The sequence below is a fragment of the Thrips palmi genome, unplaced genomic scaffold (assembly GCF_012932325.1).
Source record: "Thrips palmi isolate BJ-2018 unplaced genomic scaffold, TpBJ-2018v1 HiC_scaffold_5, whole genome shotgun sequence".
Lineage (NCBI taxonomy): Eukaryota > Metazoa > Arthropoda > Insecta > Thysanoptera > Thripidae > Thrips > Thrips palmi.
Window position 1 is genome coordinate 4222953 of NW_023144632.1, and position 20534 is coordinate 4243486.

At 57.6% G+C, this 20534-nt stretch overlaps 2 protein-coding genes across 2 annotated transcripts in view; one reads left to right on the forward strand and one right to left on the reverse strand.

The window, feature by feature from the left end:
* Positions 1-174: 174 nt before the first annotated feature.
* Positions 175-2478, reverse strand: LOC117650989 (JNK1/MAPK8-associated membrane protein). The gene is made up of 6 exons (XM_034394668.1): positions 2005-2478; positions 1712-1932; positions 1437-1634; positions 1159-1328; positions 997-1073; positions 175-909 (listed from the first exon to the last, which is right to left on the reverse strand). Exons 1-6 carry the CDS (start codon positions 2005-2007, stop codon positions 694-696), a joined length of 885 nt encoding a protein of 294 aa, XP_034250559.1. The 5' UTR covers positions 2008-2478; the 3' UTR covers positions 175-693.
* Positions 2479-2610: 132 nt separating this feature from the next.
* LOC117650984 (serine/threonine-protein phosphatase 2A 56 kDa regulatory subunit alpha isoform) overlaps positions 2611-20534 on the forward strand; it is a 29044-nt gene continuing 11120 nt past the window's right edge. Inside the window, exon 1 of the mRNA XM_034394659.1 lies at positions 2611-3550. Coding sequence (XP_034250550.1) covers positions 3406-3550 — 145 coding nt within the window. The 5' untranslated portion in view covers positions 2611-3405. The remainder of the gene's footprint in view (positions 3551-20534) is intronic.

Consider the following 20534-nt stretch of genomic DNA (forward strand, 5'->3'; position numbering starts at 1 on the left):
GAATAAACGGATGAGGTCTCGCCTAATCATGCCGCAAGGCCGCAAAAGTGCATTGAGTGGCAGCAAATTTGAAGGCTACTAACCGTGGTAGTTTCAGCATGTAGCCTTTTGGCCGGGAAAGGTTTAAATTTGCCCATCAGAATAATGAAATTTGATGCAAAGAATTCAAAATCTAAAAACGAAAATTTGCTTTTTTGACGGAAATTGACGAGCCTCCCCCTTAAGTCAACATTACAGAGAGATTGATCTAGTATGATCAATATTAACAAACTACTTTGTTAATTCTAATAACAAGAACAAGCAGAAAACGAAAATAATTTAAGTCACACGCACAATAAAGTAGATAAATAGATACTGATGTCATAAGACAGATTCAGTAAACAACACTCTGACACTTAAAATATTATATCACAACATAAGTGTCTCAAATCACAATCAATCTTAAGTCAATTTTTAACTGATGCATACATGTGAGTGTGATTGGAGAGAATGAATTCGGGGAAAGCCTCCATCTATGGCTCTAAAGTCTCTCATTTCAGGTACAGCATATTCACGAATAGTAGGAGGGTGCTCTGTAGTCCTCTGTACAGAGACTGATGGCCTTGGAATAAATGGATGAGCCTCGCCTTGTCTGATGCCAAGCACAGGGGCAGGTGCCTGAGCGGCAGCATACTGCAAGGCGTACTGCACGTGTCAGTCAGCATGTAGCTTCTTCGGATCGGTAAATCTTGCGGTGAGAATGTAGAATATTGTAGGTGCAGGGACAAGCAAAATTAATAGACTATGAGTCAATGGCTCAGTCAGTTGAGTGATTGAAATTATACCATATGCATTAAGAGCCCAGTGTACAAGAACAGTCACTACATTCACTGTATCTGTGACTGTGTTCATCACCAAAGCTGACATAGACTGCAAAAGAATTTTAAAAAATATTAAGGAAAAATTGATGCATTTGTAATATGAGAAGTAAATGATTGAAACCAAGCTTCTCAATACCTGATCCAATTCTAGAGCAAAGTGAGCTGCATTTGATATGATTGATAAAATAATAATTATGTAGGGGAATGAGAAATCTGGAAAGCACAATGGGGTATTTGAAATTTGCATACATACATAGACAACAGAGATTCAAGATAAATTTTCATGCTACAAACTTACAGATCAGACCTCCGAAGGCAGCATGGATGAGGGATAATAATGGAAAGAAATACATAGCTGCATAAATTGACAATTTACCAGATAGTGGCACAAACTTGCCAGCAACCCAGGGTCTTATCAGGAGCATCAAACTCACAGCAATTGCATAAAACATGAACACCATTGTGTATCTGACAGAACAGAAAAGGGAGAGATTAAAGTTTGATTTTCATAAAAAACAGTTCATTTAAAGTGATCCTCCAACTGCAAAGTTTGTTGGGTGCGGTAAATATACTCACAATGGGTACACAGCTTCTTGCGTGCAATGGAGAGTTTTCTCATATTGTGGACTTGGATTGTGAAACAGTGTGTACCAGTCAGATAAATGATGGGTGTGACATGATCTGACACCGAATTCACCAATTGGATCTACTACAAGAACTGTTAAAATAGCAGCTGCTATAGTCTCCAAAACAGCACAAATATGAAGAACAACGCTGTAAACAGATGAGAGAAAAAATATTTTTAAAACAACTCCGACCATTTTAAGACGCAAGAGCCAGATAAGACTTACCCTTTTTTTCTAACAGTTGTATCAATACAGAATAAATGTAGAACACACACTGTGATGACTATGAAACCCAAATAGAGCCAATCATAAAATATGGGATTGTCTTTACACAGCTCACATATCGAAGAGGAGTTAGAGCGGAATCCTCGTGGGCAGGCTGTGCAATCAGACAATGTTCCGTTGTCTAGTACTGTTCTGCCACAGTACATTCCCGGACAGCGACTCTGTAGGGGTAGTGATATTAATAATCAATAACCAAAACAAAATTAACTAACCAAATTAAGAATTGTAGCTACCATATTGAGATGTTGAGTCAGAAAGCGGTATGTGTTCTTTGAGGGGTGAGAAAAACCCCAACAGGTTTATCTACTGTCAGGTAGATACAGCACCGATATTTAGAATGTTACTTCCAGGATGAGACCTGGAGAAGCTGACAAGCAGGCTACAAGTTTTGAGAAAGGGACGAACAACACTGTAAAAGTGTCAAAATGCACAAGATATGCACGTATACAACAATCACAAGCACGAAATTCTAAAGCCAAAACACAAAACACCACAATAGATTTTATCAACAAATCTTATTCACGCCTGCTCGAAAATTTTCAAAGGCGTCCGTGTGTCGTCTGCTGATGGCTGTGACCAAGCCCTCCATGCCTTCGGCCAGGGTTCAGCTTTTACAGCCGATGGTCATTTTGAAAAAGTTTGGAATATTTGCTCCTTTTGACCAGTGAATACTGCGATGATCCTGTCAAATGATTAACGAGGGAATTTTAGAGCACAAAACAGCGGCCGCTCGGCCGCTCTGCAACGAGTTACAGCCAGGAGCGAGACTCACGCTGCCACCAAACAGCGGAAGTAAACACAACTACGACAGGCGTTTGTTTTTTCTCGCTAATCACGAGAAGAGGACGGAGCGGAACGGGACTGAACGCAACGCCAATTCACGACACTATTTTCATCTTTATGTAGTTTTTCGGCAAATTTGTTATTGCCAGACATTGTTTGTTTGTGGTTTTCTACATTCGCCCCTCCCTCGTGCACCCCCGTCCAACCAGTGTGCGTAGTGAAACCATGACTGCAAGCCCGTGCGCGAAGAACGTTGGGGTTTGGCCCATTTTAAAGTCAAGAACGAAGGTGTAGTGCTGTGTGATGGCGGTCGGCTGTGCCTGTCTGCCTCTGCGGTCTGTGCCCACTTTCGCCTTGTAACGCGCGTCCTCGCCTAGCCGGGCTGTGGAAGCTGTAGAAAATGGTGTGCTGAGCCGGAGGAAGAGGGTGGAAATCTTGCCCCCAGCCATCCCTTGGCCGTCCCTTGGCCCTAGCCCGCCCAGGAGCCGAGCCGCCGAGCCTGGCAAGCCTGTGCTGAGGCCTGCCGAGGTTAGCAGCCACAGCGTAGCGGTGCAGACTAAAGACGGGTCGGGTCGCACCACTCGGCCCAGGACGGCGACGACGGGGACGGGCCCCAAGGCGGGCCGAGGCGGCTCCGCGTTCAAGTGCGGCAGTGACGGAAATGCAAGAAAAAGCATTGCAAAGACATCGCGAGTGCCCGTGACCGATTGACAGAGTTGGACCGAGTGGAAACACGCCCCAAACATTGCCATTGCCAGGCGGAATGCTATAGCTGTGCTCAAGACTGAAAAAGGGTGATGTTGTTGTTGTGATCAGTGCGAGTGTGTGCGAAACGTGTGCATAAGGACATAATGAGTGCATCTGGAGCTTTTGTGGATAGAATAGACCCGTGGGGCTCCAAGGCTTCACTCAAGAAAAAGAAAAAAAAGTCTCAGGGATCGTCAAGGTACCGGAATGCTGGTGAAATGGAATTACAAGCCCTCCCCTATCTTAAAGGTAAGAAATTTGTGCCTAACTTAGCATAATTCTTTTATTTTTTATTTTTTCATATTGGATGAAATAAAACAGTTGGCAATATTGATATATTGGTTGTCGGTCTGTTTATAAACATTCAGGGTGCGCTTAAGTAGCCTTGTTGCTGATTACAGTTTAAATACATGACATGAGTGTTCTTGCATAATTTTAAGTTTGCATTGACGTATCCTGGTGTGTCGTTCAATGTTGATTCTCTATTGCCTTTAATTGGCGATGACATTTACTAACCACTGTTTTATTTCATTCAAGGAACATTCTATTTTTATGCTACTGATATTTAAGTTGAAGTAGGTCTAGGCCGTCATTCATTCATTAGCTTATCCTTCCATTTCATTGATTGTGCATCAGTTTCTAATTACGAACCTATCATCAATTATCCGCATCATTTCACACAGTAAATTGGCTTTCTTCATTTAATATGTGTACCAATTTAAGTCTCCTAACTAAGATAAGTCTGGAACTATGGTCTATCCATAAAAGTTCATTCATTGAATGACGTCATTCAATAGTACTGGCTCCACCAGTTGCAAGTCATTTATGTCTTGATTAATAACGTCAAGGTCTTGATATCAATGGCTTTATTTTCCTTAACGTACATATTATTGAAGAGATTGCCCGTCTACAGTGTTCCATTGGCTTGAGGTTCTGTGCTTTTGTCACTGAGGTGGTAGGTGTGCAGGCCCCTGTCTTCAATTAGCAAGGAGTTTTAATGGTGGGGCACGTGTGCTGCGCAGACGTGAGAACACTGACAGATGCAAAGGAAGCACTCCTTTTAAATCCCATGGTGACTTTATGGTTGGCCTGGCTAGGTGCGTAAACTTATTGACATTTTGGGCGCCTATGTTCTCATTTACAGCTTGAGATATAAAAAAAAGTGCCTTACATTTAAAATCAAATTTTTTATTGAAGTTATTCCATTTGCAACTTTTTTTACCTCTAACCGTTCCCAAAATAAAACTCCAAAAATTGCGAAATAATATTGAGTTTGCGCACCCTGGTTTCGAGTTGAAGAGAGATAACTAGCTTTGTGGTTTCCATCGAGCTATAATGTCTCTGTGGCATGTGCACTCTCGTCCATCAGGGGAGGAGAAGAATCGCCCGAAGCTTTTTGCTTCTGCTCGCGAACGTTGGGTGACCGATCCGTGATAACGCCAGGGACAGAGACTTGTCCTTTCCTGTGGGTTTTGGGTTTTGTTGCAATAAACAACGAGCCGATACCCGGCCGAATGTTCGACGCTCGCGTGTCATGCGCCATGCGCGTTGGGCGCACGGCTGTATTATGTTTCGATTGGCTGCGGTGCGCACTATTTTGATGTAGCTCCGCGACCTGCCTCTCCCCCTCCCCCCTTCTCTCGACCTCTCTCTCTCTCTCTCTCTCGCTCTCTCGCTGCACGCGTCAGTTTACGCAGAGCCAGATGTTTATCTCCGCTGGTGCTGCCAACATTCCTTTGACCACTCGGCCCACCAAGACAGCTCGCCGCGTCGCGATGCGTCGGAAGCACAAGTGTTATTTCATTTGAAACGGGAAAGGGCGGGGAATATCTTTGGCCGCATACGAACGTTTCCCTACCTTTCCGTACGTTTTCCTTCTTTTTTCTACGTTTCCCCACGATTTCCCACGATCCCACGTTTCCCACGATCCCACGTTTCCTCACGATTCCCCACGATTCCCTACGATTCCTTACGATCCCCAAAGTTTCCCTGCGTTTCCCCACGTTGACTTCGTAGTTAGTTGGCTGCGTTGTCGTCGCGCGGTGGATGCCAGTGAATGCCGCGGAACGTGGCATGCCTAGGCTCGTCTAGGTTGGCCGGGCCACATCGCACAGTGGGCCAGAAGACCGGCGCAGGCGACCAAAACTCTAGACGCGTTTTGAGCCTCATAGTCGCTGAACAGGACTCGAAACGAGCGTGTGACCCCACCAATGGATTCCTCGTTCCGAGAGCAATCCATTGGTGGGGTCACGCGTTCGGTTCGGGTCCCATATAGCGGCTCTGCAGCTCAAAACGCGTCCGGGATTTCGGCGTCCTTCACCGGTCTTCCGGCCCACTGTGCATCGTGGTGTTGGTATGCTTTCTTTGCGGGCACGGCGTGCGCTGCCGATAGTCTCACACGTCGGGACGGTTCTGTTCTGTTCACTCCGTTCCAATTGGTCGCGCGCCGTGCCGCCTCGTGCGGTGCCGCGGTGCCATGCCGCGGCCCGGCGGCTCCGCTGCGCACTCGCGCCGCGCAGGAGGGGCCCAGGGGGGCCCAGGGGGGCCAGGGGGGCCCAGGGGGCCAAGCCAACCCGCACGCGGCGCGCCACGCTTCTCCTTTCGCCGTTTCGTCTTTTTTGGCCGTGTCGCTGCGTTTGCACGTTTGCACACCTTGTCGCGCCGCGTGTTTGGCTAACCGCTTGCTTGTTTGGCGGCACAGGACAACGTCGCGGCAGGAGCGTATTGGCCGCGAAGCGCTCGTCGCTTGCTCGTCACCTCGTCACTCGCTCAGTCTAGCTCAGCCAGGCTCGCTGTGACGCGGTGCCCCGCGCTGGGCGCAGTGTGACCGCAGGGCGGGCGCGACTGCTGTGGGCGGCCGACCGATTCAGAAGGGCCGTTTCGTCGCTCTGTCTCTCTCGCACTCACGGGGCTCTCCGTAAGGGTGCGAGAGGGACAGAGCGACAATCCGATCTTCTGAATCGTTCGGCTGATTCCGCGAGTCGGTCACGCGTCGCCGAGGGGGAAAGCACTCGCGTAATATAGTCGGGTCACTCTGTCCGTAATAGCACGCGTAATAGTGTTCGTAATAGTAGCGTAATAGCCGAAATTCTCAAAATTTGATCAATTTTAGGGGTTTTTTGGTCTGTTTTCAACTAAGTCCCTATCTTTTTGAGGCGTATATAGAGCGTTATAGGCGTAATAGTCGGGTCGCAGGTGTTAAGAGGGATTTCCCCCTCGCGCGTCGCTGTGTCGCTCTTGCTCCTACACGCGACGCCCCATGAGTGCGAGAGAGACAGAGCGACGAAAGCGACTCTCAGTCTGCAGGTGCGACTGCACCGCGAGCGGCGTGCGCGTGACGCGCGAGGCCCACACGGCCCGTGCGGACTGCACGCCGCGCACGCCGCGGACACGCCCCCCTGGCCGTCGCCGCGGCGCGATGACGTCACGTCTCCGCGACGTCACCGCCCCGGTGTCGGCGGGGCCGGCCAAATGATTGCGTCGTATTTCGTCGCTCTGTCTCTTTCGCACGTGTAGGGCACGCCCCATGAGTGCGTGAGAGAAAGATCCGGAGCGACGGTAACGTGAGGGGTGGATCACTCTGCGTTTTGGTGTACACATGAGTGCGACAAAACTCACAAGTTTCACGTTTTGAAACGTGACTAGACTTTATTTGGCGTTTCAGAGGATAAACAACACCAATTCATGCCAAAAATCAGAGGCTTATGCTCTTTTTATTTGTGTGAGTTACTGAAAAGGGAGAAGTTCACCTTGCAAAAAGCACAAATTTCACGTTTTCAAACGTTTTTAGACTATTCTTGATTCTTAGCGTCTTAGACGACAAACAACACCGAATCGTGCCAAAAATCAGAGAATTATGCGCTTTTTAGACGCGTGAGTACACATGAGTGATGAACCCCTCGAGGAAACGACGGTCTGAATCAGTGTGCAGTTTCTCTTACACTCATGGGACGTCCCGGGCGCCCTGGCGGCGCGAGGGAGACGGCGGCAACGGCGGCGTGCGCGCTACGCTGCGCGGCTCGGCGGAATCGGCTCGCGCTCGGATCCTCAGAGCGTTTCGGCACACTGCCGCGCCGCGTCGCTCTGTCTGGCGCACTACCGCGGCACTTGGCGTGAGTGCGAGGGAGACGGCAGTGCGCGGCAGCCCGCGGATTGAGTGTTATGCTAATTCCAGAGCGGAAATAGAAGAGGCTGGCGCGGCGCACTCGCGGCCCTTGTTGTCAGCCTCTCTCTCTACTCCTTCCTCCTTCCCCTAAAGGTGCGAGAGAGACAGAGCGGCGAGAACGACTCTCGGCAGGCTGGGCAGGCCCGGCCCGGCGGCGCCGCGCGGCCCCGGCGCGCGCCTCCGCTCGAACGTGACAGACCTCACGCGCTGCGCGCAACCGGCCGCCGTCTCACCGGGAGTTCTCAGTCGACGTTACGGACAGGGGCAAAAAGGTCGGCGTGCACTGGAACTGCCTGCTGGTCCAGCAGCAGCGCCTTGGGGCGATCAATATAAAGCCGTCTGAGCTGCGCGAGCTGCGTTGGCGCTGAGTGGCCGAGCGGCCCGGGCGGCGGGGCGTACCGTTCGGGGCGTACCGGGCGGGGCGGAGCGTTCCGGCGGGGCGGGGCGCGGCGCACCGGCGGGGCGGGGCGGAGGAGCGCGTGCCCGGGCAGCGTGCGCAGGCAGCTGCCCCAGACCGGAGTCGAGTGTCCGGGAGTCATGTCGACGCACCGCAGCCAGCAGGACCAGCCGGATCAGCGTGCCTCCGCCGCCAGCATGGGCTGCCACGCCAGCCGCGCCAGCGAAGCCACTCAAGCCAGCCAAGCCAGCCAGGGTCAGGCCAGCCCAGCCAAGCAGGCCAGCCAGGCAAGCCAAGCCAGCCAGGGTCAGGCCAGCCAGGGTCAGGCCAGCCAGGGTCAGGCCAGCCAGGGCCAGGACAGCCAGGGCCAGGACAGCCAGGGCCAGGACAGCCAGGGCCAGGACAGCCAGGGCCAGGCCTGCCAGGGTCAGGCCAGCCAGGGTCAGGCCAGCCAGGGCCAGGACAGCCAAGCCAGGAAGGTCAGGCAGGCCAGCAAGCCCAGCCGGGTGAGCCAGGGCAGCCAGGCCAGTCCAGCAAGCCAGCTCAGCCAAACCAGCAAGGTCAGCCAGGCTAGCCAGGCCGGACCAGGCAGTCCAGCTAGGCGAATCAGGCTGGCTAGCCAGGCCGAGGCCCAGGCCAGCCAGGCGAGCGAGCCCGGCCAGCTGAGCCAGGCCAGCCTGGAGAAGCTGGCCCTGGCCAGGCAGAAGGGCAGGGTGGCTAGGCAGCAGGACAGGCAGGTGGTGAAGCAGCCCAGCCTCCAGAAGGCGCCGCGGACGCCCTCTCCGGACCGGGAAGGGAGGAAGCGCGACCCCAAGTTCGGGCCCTACCTGACAGGCACGTTGCTCGTCGAACGTCTTGGTAGTGAGTGGGCATGGCAGTGCATGGTCATCGCGGCATGAGTGGCCACCGAGGCCGGCGGGGCGGGGCGGGGCGGGGGTCGGTGTGAACCGGGGCAGGTGTCTCGGTGGCGTGTGGAGTGTCCTCTGTCCGTCTCGCTCCAGCTAATGAAGGCGCGGAAGGCCAAGAGGGCTGGCGGCGGCCTTGACCGGCGACTCTTCCGGGCCGTGAGCTTTGGGGTGCCAATCTCGCGAACGGGGCTCTTTTTCGCACAGGACATGCGTTGAGTGGCACGCGTCGTGCTTGAGAGCGGGGTTTTTAGCGGGTGGGCGCCCCGGGAAGGCCCCCCGCCCCGCCCCCCCCCCACCCCACCCTGGCGCTGCATTGCGTGTTCAGCAGCGGAAGTCGTTGCAGCGAGACCCCCTATTAGTCCGAGAGAGAAGGACCTCCCGTTCGGAATCAGTCTTGTCCTGCGACGTGCGCCGCGGTCATTGGTGAAGCCCAATCCTGGTCGATGTCGTCGATACGGCCAGGGTTCCTTTCTTTTGTTTCTTGAGAGTGCATGAGTACGGGCAGGAAGTCGGCCGCGCCACTCGGCGCGCCTCGCTAGCGTCGTTTGGTCGCAAGGCAGGCAGGAGTCCGCAGCCCCATGGGCAGCGGCGTTGTCCGCCCCGCGGCCCCGGAGCCGCCGCCGCCGCCACCGCCGCGATCAGGTGGGGCGTTCTATCCCGAGGGGGCAGCCACTCGCCAAATCCTGTGTACACTTGATGGGCCGAAATCTCGCGCCAAATCTGTAGAAATCTGGTGAAATCACTCTCATTGCAAGTACGTGACGTCACGTGACAAAGTGTCACGTTCGTTTGAGCATTGTGTCACATTCGTTGTGATGTGAATCGGCCAAAAATGAGCTTGTTCACGTTCAAACGAATGTGACACAATGCTCAAACGAACGTGACTTGATCCCTTCGAAATCTGTTGAAATCTAGCGAAATCCCATCAATGTCTGGTGAAATCTCGCGAAATCTGGCATATTTTTCATGTGAAGTCTTGAAAAATCTCGGCAAAATCCCTACCTTTGAAAAATCCTGTGTACAAAAAAAAATTTCAAGTGGTTGCCCCCTTGTTCTATGATGTTGAACGGCATACTCAGGGTTGGCGCTGACCTCGGCATGTGTTGGAATATCGATAAAATCGGTAAAAGATTTTAGGAGAGCGGTTTTTTTTTGTTGTTTTTTTTTGCCTCGCTTGCCTTTTATTGGACGTGGAGTCCGTCGATAGCCCTGAACATTGCGTGGGTCTGCGCGGCCGTCATGTGTTCTACTTTTTTTTGAAGTGGCGGCCGGAGACGATGCCGCTTATTGTGCTCGAAACTTTGAGGCGCCTCCATTTGATGCCTGGTCCGACGCTCTGTCCGACGTTCTGTCGGACGTTCTGTCCGACGCTCTGTCCGACGTCTGCGAACTGCCCGAACTGCGCATCTGCGGCGGTATGTCCGTTTTCGTGTCCGCCGCACTGTGAAAATTTGAGTCATCACTTGATGACAATTTCAAGGCTAATTTTCCTTACAAGGATGTCATCAAGTCAATTTGTGACGAGATTATCAGCATTTCAAAGTGATGAAAATGTCATCCACGTTTTTGTCATAAAGTGACAACAAATTTTCACAGTGCGCCGGGCGATTCGGAAGAGTCGTTTCGTCGCTGTCTGTCGCTCTCACGGGGCTCTCCCTAAGGGTGCGAGGGAGACAGAGCGACCGCTCGGCTGCTCTACCAACTCAAGGGTGTGTCTGGCATGCCCAACGCTTGCATGCACCCTCCGTTCTGAGAATGCCTGGCATGCACACGCCAGGTAGCGCGTATCTGCCCGTACCGAGAGGGCAACCACTCACACGAGATTTCTTACGGGAAGTGATTTTGTCGGATTTTGCAAGATTTCAATCGTTTTATCGCCCTAAATTTGCTTATTTTTTGTATTATTTTGGGAAAGATTTCACATTGCTGAAGATTTTAGGCGCTCAACTGAACACAGTATTTCATGAGTGGTTGCCCCCGCGGCACGCACCCTGTTGCCGAAGTGCCGTAGGTTGCGTAGTTGACACTCGCTTGACGCTTCCGCCAAACATCTGTGCAGTTTCTGAACGTTTGTCGCTGTTCTTGTAGAAACTCTTGAGCGAAGTTCCTTTAGGTTGTTTTAAAATATTTATACTGCGTGTGTGTAGCCGACTGTGTTTTCCAGCACCCTCCCCAGTGCTTCTTCAAGTTTGTGCTGTGCTTGCTGTTGACCGCCCGCGCCCGTCGCGTCGCAAATGCCACCCGTGGAGGCGGCCAAATTTGACGTGTTTTGTTAAGTGGGACTCGAACCAAACGTTTGACCACACCAATCGATTGCTCTTCGAACGAAGAATCCATCGGTGGGGTCACACGTTCGGTTCGAGTCCCATTAAGCGACCATTATTGGAAGCAGCCAAAATTCTAGTCGCGCTTTGAGCTCCAGGGTCGTAAAACAGGACTCGAACCGAGCGTGTTACCCACCAATGGATTCCTCGTTCGAAGAGCAAGCCATTGGTGGAGTCAAGCGTCCGTTTCGAGCCGCACTTAACGACTCTGGCGTTGAAAACGCGTCCATAGACCGCCTCCACCGGTCTTCTGGCCCACGGTGGGGCCCTTCTCACGCAGGGCCGAAGGGCTGCCCGGGGACTCGAAGGTTCTCGGCGCTGGGCCGGCCCTGGATGCGTGCAGCGCCGACGCCGCCTTACCCAATTGAAACCGGCCGACCGCCGCGCCACTGCCAGGGCGCCGCCGCGACTTAGGTCGGGGTGTGCACTCGCTGCGTGTGCGGTGTGCCGCGCGCCGCGGCGTGGCGGCCGAGACTTAGCAGGGCGCCGCCGAGGGTTGGTATTAGGGCCCCTCTCTGCCGCTCCCTGCCGCTCGGCTCACCGGCGGCCCGTCTCGGTTTTATTGTATTTTACCGGGAAGCAGCCTGCCACGGCCAGGCAGGTAGGGCGCGGCAGGCACGGCCGCGCAGCTCTTCCCAATAAGGGTTAATTTGGCCTTTGTTAGCGGGGCTGCCGGAGACGCGCGTGGCGCTTCGTGGCGCTGCCTGGCGTAGCGTGTTTTTCTCGCTCGAGCTCCGCGGCTCCGCGCGTCCCCGGGGGGTTCGCTTCGCAACGCAACGGGCCGCCCGGACCCGCCCCTGCGCACCTCGCTTCGCCCCGGTCCGCCCCGGTCCGCCCCGGTCCGGGACGCGCTGCCGCGCTCGCCGGGGCACATGACAGAAAATCAATGGCGTGAAAGCAAACAGTTTCTCTCCCTGTTCCTGGGCTGGCGCGCCATGGCGGTGCGGGCGGTGCTCGCGCCACGCCGTGGAAATTTGGTCGCCGGGACGCCATATGCGATATTGCGACCCCGGGCTGTCCCGCCCCGGGGGTCCGGCTGGAGCGAGGCGAGCAAAGCGAGCAAAGCGAGCGAAGCCACCGAGGCGAACGCCGCGTTCCTTCCTGGTCCCCATGGCTCCGAGCGAGTCACCGGGAGCGCCCGGCAAAGCCCCCGCCACCCTCCCGCCGCTCACCGCGGCCGTGCGGCCTGCCTATCTCGACCCTCGCAGGGGCTCCTATTGCTGGCCGCTCCAGCCGGGGGCCTCGCCGCGCCGGGCCGCGCCGCCTCACGCTGGCTCTGTTCTTTTCTCGCGGCGCCGCCCCTCCCCCTCCCCTTCCGCGCCCCCGTGCCGGCCTAGGGCGGCCTAGGGAGGGCCGCGCTGCACCGCGACGCCCTTGGCGGCGGCCGAACGGGACGGCGGGCCCATTGACGTAAACGCCGCAGCACTTTGCCGCGCCCATTGAGTGATGGCGGTCTGACGCCGCGGCGACGTCCGACGACGGCGACGTGCGACGACGGCGACGTGCGACGACGAGGACGTGCGACGACGAGGACGTGCGACGACGGGGACGTGCGACGACGGGGACGTGCGACGACGGGGACGTGCGACGACGAGGACGTGCGACGACGAGGACGTGCGACGACGAGGACGTCCGAGGTCCCGGCTCGTTGTGCGCGGCGGCTGATTTAACTTTCTGGCACGGCGTCGGCGTGCCGCGCGCACCTCGTGCAGCACCTCGTGCACCCCCTCGTGCACCCCGTGTTGGCGGTCCTCGTTATCGGGGGAAACACGGCGAGTGCACGGCGCCGCAGCCCTTGGCTTGGCTGTGCCGCTGCTCGCGATGAATGGGCGGCCGGCCTTCCGCTTGGCTCCGCTCGGCTTGCCTTGCACCGCGCGCTATATTTACCGCGGGACGGGAGGGAAGGGGAGGGGGTCGTAGGACCGAGTAGTTTGGGGCCCGGCGGTCGGCCGGCCCTCGTCGCGGCGGCGAGGCTTGATAGCCCCTCGGCGACCCCTGGGTTGCTTATCACGGCCCGGCGGGGCGGGGCGGGGCCCATCGCCATCATCTCGTCGAGGCGGATTGGTGTCTTGACGCTGGTGGCGCGGCCGGGCGAGCCAGTGACGCGCAGCCAGGGCTGGCCGGGATGGCCGCTAACAGGAAGAGCGGGGGACGCATTATTGGGTGGCGCGATTTTGGCGGCGCTCGAATTGCTGACTGTCTGACTGACTGACCCGGCCCGGCCCGTCGGCTGTCGCGCGCGGAATGCCGGCATGCCGTCGGAATCGCGAAGGGCGGTATGCGCCGCGCTGCGCCGGCCCGCTCGTTCGGCGAGATGGCTGTCTGTCTGTCTGCCTGTCGTTCTGTCTGTCTGTCTCCGCGCGCTCTGGCGGATGGACGGACGGACGGACGGACGCCACCGCAGCGCCCGTGTGTGTGCATGCATGCAGAATGAGGCGCCGCGGGCGTCAGGCGCGGCGTTGACTGCAGACTGATTCCGAGAGTCGTTTCCATCGCTCTGTCCCTCTCGCACTCCTGGGGCGCCCCGTACAGGTGCGAGAGAGACGGAGCGACGAAGTTGACTGTCAGTCTGCTGGCGCGCTCGGTGCGAATCGGGGACCGCACTCCCCGCGAGGCCTGTCCGTCTACCTGTGCGCCCGTCCGTCTCATTTGGGGGGGGAGGTTTGTCGCGTCGCGGCGCGCCGTGCGACGGGGCGCGAACACTGCTGGCGGTGGTTCCGGCCGTGCCGCGCAGCCTGCGCAGCCTGCGCCTGCCGCGGAATTGATTTCAGTTCCTGAGGAGGTTGTTAGTGTCGTCGTAGACGACTGCGCACGCCGCGAGGATGAACCGGGAGAGAGAGGCGCGACGCGGCGGTTCCTTAATTGTTCGCGCTTTGGAGCGCTTTGGGGGAGTATTCCGGGCGCCCTTGTCGAGACTGAGTGCCGCAGCGCGCGGCGGAGCGCGGCGCCGCTAAGTGATTGTTGTGCTCGTCGGCCTTGTTGTCCTTGGTCGCCATTGCGGCGCCGCCCCATGCCGCCCCATGCCGCCCCCGGCCGTCTGGGCCGCGGAATTAGACCCCTCTGCCCACGGCCACCTGTTCCGCGGAAGCGCCAAAGTGGCCATGCTAGCACGTGGGACTCCGCCGGACCGCTCCGGCGAGAGGAGGGGGTGGAGGTGGGGGCAGTTTTGGACCCGAGGGGCATTCCGGGACCAAGCCGGCGCAGACGGCAGACGGTCGCGGCCATACCTTGCAGCAAGGGACGACGGGAGTCGGGAAACAATACCCAATCCACAGTGATTGGCGCAGCCCTGGGGTTCAGACTGGCCCCGCCCCGCCCCGCCCCGCCTCGCCTCTTGAATCTGAAATGCGGCGAGGCGGCCGCCTCCTGGCTGCTGCGTCGCTGTCCAGACGGTGGAGCGCCAGGCGTTCCGGAAGAGGGGGCTGGGGACGGCCAAGAGCAAATATTTGAATGAGAGGCAAAGAGCCCGCAAACTCGGTGTTTCGTTTGCTTGCCGTTGCGGTGTTCCGGGGCGGTCCGGCGGAGGGGAGGGGCGAGGGGCGGCCGCCACCGCTGCAGCGCGCTTCGGGATGATTCTGCCGATCGCTCGGTGGGGCCTGTCTCCCTCGCACGCATGGCGTGCTCCGTAAGGAGGGAGGGGGTGCGAGAGAGCGGGAGAGAGACCGCCGAGGTAGAGATGTGCGCTGACCGGTCACGACGCCGCCGCCGTCGAAGGCAGCCGCGCCGCCGCCGCCGGTCTAAACGGTCGGCGTAATCGGCGCCAATGAAACTTTTGGTGCTGAAGGTCTCAGATCACAAAATTCCTCGAAAACCTGAAGTTTCCTTGAGCTAAACGCGTTTTCCTGGCAAAAATGTGCCATACCGTCTTTGCCTACCTTCCCCACCCCTCTCTCCGCTTTGACGACGTAGTTCATTAAGATGCCGAAAATCTTACACCAAGAAAGTAAATGGTCTTAACGTATATATTTGTTATTAACTTGCTCTACATGAGCACCAATATCATTTTTAACATGTGATTTACAAAATTTTGAGACCCTATGGTTGGTAAAATCAAAATTTCTTTCACGCCGAATACGCCGATTACGCCGCCGGCCTTAAATTGGCCAAGCGCCGCCGCCGATCAAATTGGGGTCGGCGCACACGTCTACGCCGAGGAGCGGAATCAGTGTGCTGCTCCGGCCGCGTGTGGGGGCGCCGGGGCGGCGGGGGCGGCGCAACAGGTGAGCAGGAGAAGCCGCGGGTAGCCGCTCGCGGCCGCGCGGCTCAAACGTGTATTACTCGATGCCGTAAGTGGCCTCTAAAGGATGCATGCCCTGGCCGTGTCGTCCCGTCCCGTCCCGGTCGGGCCGCGCGGGCCCGACCAACTACCAACCGCGCACCGCGCCGCGTTGAATAAATGAGAGAGAGGCGAGGCGCTCGGTAAACTTGTTGCCGGTCGCTGCTTCGGTGCTTCGCCGCTGGTGCGGTGGGCTTTGCCCGGGCCTCGACGAGTGCCTCGACGAGTGCCTCGAGCTGCCGGGGGCGTCGCTGCTTGCTTCTCTGCTCCGCTATTGGCTGCTTGTCACGACCAGGGGCTCTGCCGCGCCCTGCCGTGCTCCACGCCGCGCACCGCTCGGGCCCAGGGGCTGTGCGCCCTGCCACGCCCTGCATGCCCCGCATGGTGGTGGCGGGCTGGCTTGAAGCCTCGCAGGTGCCCCGTGGCGCCCTGCGCCCTGCGGCTGGCTGTGCGGTGGGGCCGTGCCGTGCCCCGCCTGTCTTGCCTTGCCCTGCCCTATCCTGCCGTCCCAGACCTGCAAAGGCCGGCAAAGCCGCCCCCTCCCGCCCCAGCTACCCCCGAGTCGCAATAACTACCCTTCCTCCCCAGCCCCCCGGCCCTTGTTGCGCCGACGCGCTGGGCGTGGGCCCGGCGGGGCCTGGCGGGGCCTGGCGGTATGCACGTTCCAAGACAAAAGGCTTCTCCGTAAGCCGATACCCGGCACGCGGCCCGCCCTGCCCGCCCTGCCAGCCAGCCCTGCCAGCCCCGCCAGGCAAGGCGGAGCTGGCCCACCTTATTAGTACCTGCTTCAGCCGAGCGGTTCGGAAGAGCCGTGCCGTCGCTCGGTCTCTGTCGCTCTCGTGGCTCTCTCCAGGAGAGTGCGAGAGAGACAGAGCGACGAGTCTCTCTTCTGATTCGCCCGCTCCTGGAGCAGGCTGTTTCGTCGTGGCTCTTCGAGCCGCCCAGCAGACTGATTCCGAGGGTCGTTTTTGTCGCTGTCTCTCTCGCCCCTGTACGTGGCGCCCAATGAGAGAAGAGAGAGGAGAGAGAGAGAGAAGAAGAGAGAGAGAGAGAGAGGAGGAGAGGAGAAGAGAGAGAGAGAGAGAGAGAGAGAGAGAGAGAGAGAGAGAGAGACGGAGTGTCGTAGCCGATTCTCGGAATCAGTCTGCTGGACGACTAGTAGAGCAACAACGAGCCAGCCTGCACCGGGAGTCATTTTCGTCGCTCTGTCTCTCTCGCACCTGTACGTGGCGCCCCACGAGTGCGAAGAGGACTCCGGCGCGTGGGCGCCTCGAGGCGCTGCGAGGCCCTCCCCTCTCCCTCCCCTCACTGAAAAACCAAACGTGGTCTAGACCGCACCAACTGGTGTGGTCAAATGGATGCCATTTTGACCGCATCAGTTGGTGTGGTCTAGACCACATTTGGCCACGTTTGGTGTGGTCTAGACCACACCAAACGCCCCAAACGTGGTCTAGACCACACCAACTGATGCGGTCAAAATGGCATCCATTTGACCACACCAGTTGGTGCGGTCTAGACCACGTTTGGTTTTTCAGTGCTCCCCTCCTCCTCCCCTCCCCTCCCCTCCCCCTCCGCCCCACGGCGCGCCGTGTTGGCCGTGTCGTCTCCGTATAAAAATGATTGTCGAGTGGGGGAAACTTGTCGGCGGCCTCGTCGCGACGACTCCCCCCGGCCGATGACTAGGAGAGGGGTGGTTAGGCTAGGCCCGGCTAGGCCTGGAGAAACTTTTTCGGCCCGCGCCTCGACTCGTCTAGAAAAGCGGCTGGAGTTGGAATCGACCGCGAGGGGAGGGGAAGGGAGAGTTCGCCAGTCTCACCTCCCCAAAAGGACACGGGCACCCCGGGCGGGCTCGCACGTGCCCCGTGCTTCGGACGCCCGACCTGGCCGGTGGACGCCACCGAGACCTTGTTCCTGCAGACTGATTCCGACCGAGAGTCGTCGCTCTGTCCCTCTCGCACCCACGGGGCGCCCTACAGGTGCGAGCGAGACAGAGCCCCGAAACGGGAAAACGACCCCCCCTGGGGGGGAAAATTTCCCAGGGCCAGGGCCGGCCGGGGGGGGCGTCCCCCTCCTCCCCCCCCCCTTCCCCTTTTTCCCTGCCCCCCCCCCTTCCCCTTTTCTTTCCCCTGCCCTCCTCCCCTCCTCCCCCTCCCCCTCCCCCCCCCTTTTCCCCCCCCCCTCTCCTTTCTCCCCTTTCTCCCCCTTCTCCTCTTCCCCCTTTCCCCCCCCTTCCCTTTCCCCCGGGGGGGGGCCTTTTTTTTCCTCCCTTCCCCCTCCTTCCCCCTTTTCCCCCCCCCTCCCCCCCCCCCCCCCCCCCCCCCCCCTTTACCCCCGTCGCCCCCTCCCCCGCTGTGAATAATAAGTGACACCAGGCCCCCTGCGAAACACGAATCCCGCCGCTGGTGAAAAGGTCGGTTTGGTTCCCTATGGGCCGGGAAACCGCCCATAAAGCCCCCTTTGCATTTGGGTTTTTGGAAAATTTGCCCTTCCAATTTTTGTATGGACCTGTGGCTCCTGTTTTTCCCCCCCCCTCCCCCTTTGCTTTGGGTAATCTCCCTCTTCCCTTCCTTTTCTCTCTCTCACGCACCCATGCCCACGAGTGAGTGGGAGAGAGGGGAGAGAGAGGCCTCGCGCTCGGAATCAATCTGGACGTACACTAAAAACCCTGACTGTCTACTTAGTGCACACTTACCAATGTGTTAGGTTTGTAGTGTAGGACTCGAACTGCGTCGCGAACGATCCCGCCCACCGCCCTGCCAAGGCAGCCTAGGCAGCCAAGGGAAGCGCGACACCCAAAAGGGAAGAAGCAGGTTTCCTTGTGCGACGCCTGATTGGCGGCGCGCCGTTTGTGGCATTGGCGGTCGTAACGAGAGGATGCCGTTTGTCGACTTGACGAGGCGGCGCGGCATTCACGTCGAAACGGTTACAAGCGGCAGCGGCGCCGCGAACGTAACAACACAACATCAAAGTTCGCCCAGGCAAAATTTCCTTTTTTAGGGGTTCGGGCCCCTTGGGCCCGGGACGCCAAGACTTTTTTCCAACCCTAGGAAAAGGATCCCGGAAATTCTCTTTAAAAATTGATCCGAAACCCATTTTCGGGGGTTCGTCCTTTCCTACCCTACCACCCCCTTAGTTTAAAGAAAGGGAAAAGAGAAAGGAAAAAAAAACCCCGCCTTTGCCAAAAAACCTCCCGGGCAGAAATGGAACCACTGGAGTTCCAGGCAACGACAGGTGCCCGACCCCGATAATTTAAATGCTGTCCAAAGCTGAAATTCGAAATCCCGCCCCAAATTGGGCCCCGCATGGGACTTTAAATCGTCGTAAAATTTTGAGGGCCCCGCGCATTTAAGGGGGGGCCAACCCCCCGTCGCGGTCTTCGCCTCTCCCTTTTTCCCTTCCCTTCCCTTCCCCCCCTCTCCTTTTCTTTCTTTTCCCTTCATTAAAGGGCCGGCTTGGGGGCCCTTTTTCCGGGGCCGTTTGGTGCGCCTGGGAAGGGGGCCGAAGGGGGTGCGGGGCGACCCCAAAAAAATCGGTGGGGGGGCATTTTCAAATTTGGGGAAAAAACCTTTGATTTAAAAGAAAAAATAAGGAAAATAAATTTTTAATTTTCTTTCCCGCCGCAGGTTTCTTAATTTTTTCCATTTTTTGCGTTGGGTCGCTTTGCCCCCAAAAGGGGGGGAAAAACCCAAAAAGGCAAATGAAAGGCTTAGGGAATTTTCGCTTAACCGTTTCCCCCTATTTGGCCTTTGGATCCCGAGGTGTTCCTTACGGTGCCCCTTTTCCACCAAAACGCCCCCCAAAATTTTGGGGGGGAGAGAGAAAAGGGGGGGGGGGGAGGGCAAACCCCGGATTTGGGGGGCCCCCCGGGGGGGGGGGGGGCGAGGGGAAAAGGACAGGCCGGGGGTTGCCTTAATTCGGGGGGCCAGGGGTGTGGACCCGCCGAGGTCAGGTCGCCTGGACACGTCTCTTCATCACGGCCTTCTCGATCGGCCGACCGGCTGATTTCCCCGGCGGGGGTTCGTCGGCCTGTCTCTCTCGCACCCATACGCGACGCCCCATGTGAGTGAGGGGAGAGAGAGAGAGAGGAGGGGAGAGAGAGAGAGAAAAGAGACGAAAGCACCGCTGACTGGGGGGGGCCGGCCTGCGGGAGGGGAAACCCCGGGGGGAGGGAAGGCAACGGCAGGGAGGCGCGGGCCCCCGGCTTGCCCAAAGGACGTTCGGCGGGGGGCGGGGCCCGGGTGGGGTCGGTCCGGGGTGGGGCCCCCCCGGTCTCCAGGGGGCCGGCCCCCCCCGTCACGGTGCTTTTTTTTTTTCCCACTTTTTCCCCCCTCCTTTTCTCTCTCCTCCTCCCCCCTTTACCAAGGGGGGAGTGGGGGGAGGGGGCGGGCCCGGGGTCCTGGTTCCCTTTGGGCCGGGGGCCGGGCCTCCGCGCCGGAAGTGGGGTGGGGGGGGGCCCACTTCCCCCCCCCCCCCCCCCCTCTTCATCCCCCCCCCCCCCCTTTCCCCAAAGGCCTTTTAGCCTGGGTGCAAAACCCGAGGCCTTCCCCGCCCCGAAAAAATTTTTTAATTTTCCAAATTTTTCCGGGTTTGGTGTTGCCCACCAATAAAAGTGGAAATTTGTTAAAAAGGGGGAAAATTGGAAAATTGAAATTTTGGAAATTTTTGCAAACCCCCTTTCCTCCGGGTTTGGCAATTGGGGCAAACCGGTGCCCCCGGAAACCCAACAAAAAATTTTCGACTTTGGCGGTTGGGGCATTTCCAATTTTCTTCAAACGGCGCCCCGGGGGGAAAAAGGGTTTTTTTGAACTGATTCGGAAAAAATGTTCGCTTTTTTGTTTTTGGGTGTTTTCCTTTTTGCGCGCCACCCCGGGGGGGAACGCGGGGAGGCGGAGAAAAAGACAGGCCGGCGGGAAACGAATTTCGGTCGCTTTGGTTTTGGCGATTTGGAGGGGTTCCGGTTTTCTGTTTGCGGGGTCGGGGGCCTTCCATGGGTGCGGAGGCCCCTTTGGGGGCCCCAAGCGCGCGCCCCGACGCGGGGCCCCGACCCCGCCCCCACGACAATAATGAACTTTGGTGGGACTCTCCTGGAAAGAGGGAGGGAGGGGGAGGTCTGTTTTCAAGTCCCCTTGTTGTCGGAACGCGCAGAGGCGTGCGCGATGCACT

Bases quoted from the DNA above. Each gene is read 5' to 3' on its own strand.
- LOC117650989 (XM_034394668.1), bottom strand. The intron at 1,329-1,436 runs GTGAGTATATTT...CTGTTCTGTCAG, and splicing joins CAAGAAGCTGTGTACCCATT to ATACACAATGGTGTTCATGT. The intron at 1,074-1,158 runs GTAAGTTTGTAG...TGTGCTTTCCAG, and splicing joins TGCCTTCGGAGGTCTGATCT to ATTTCTCATTCCCCTACATA.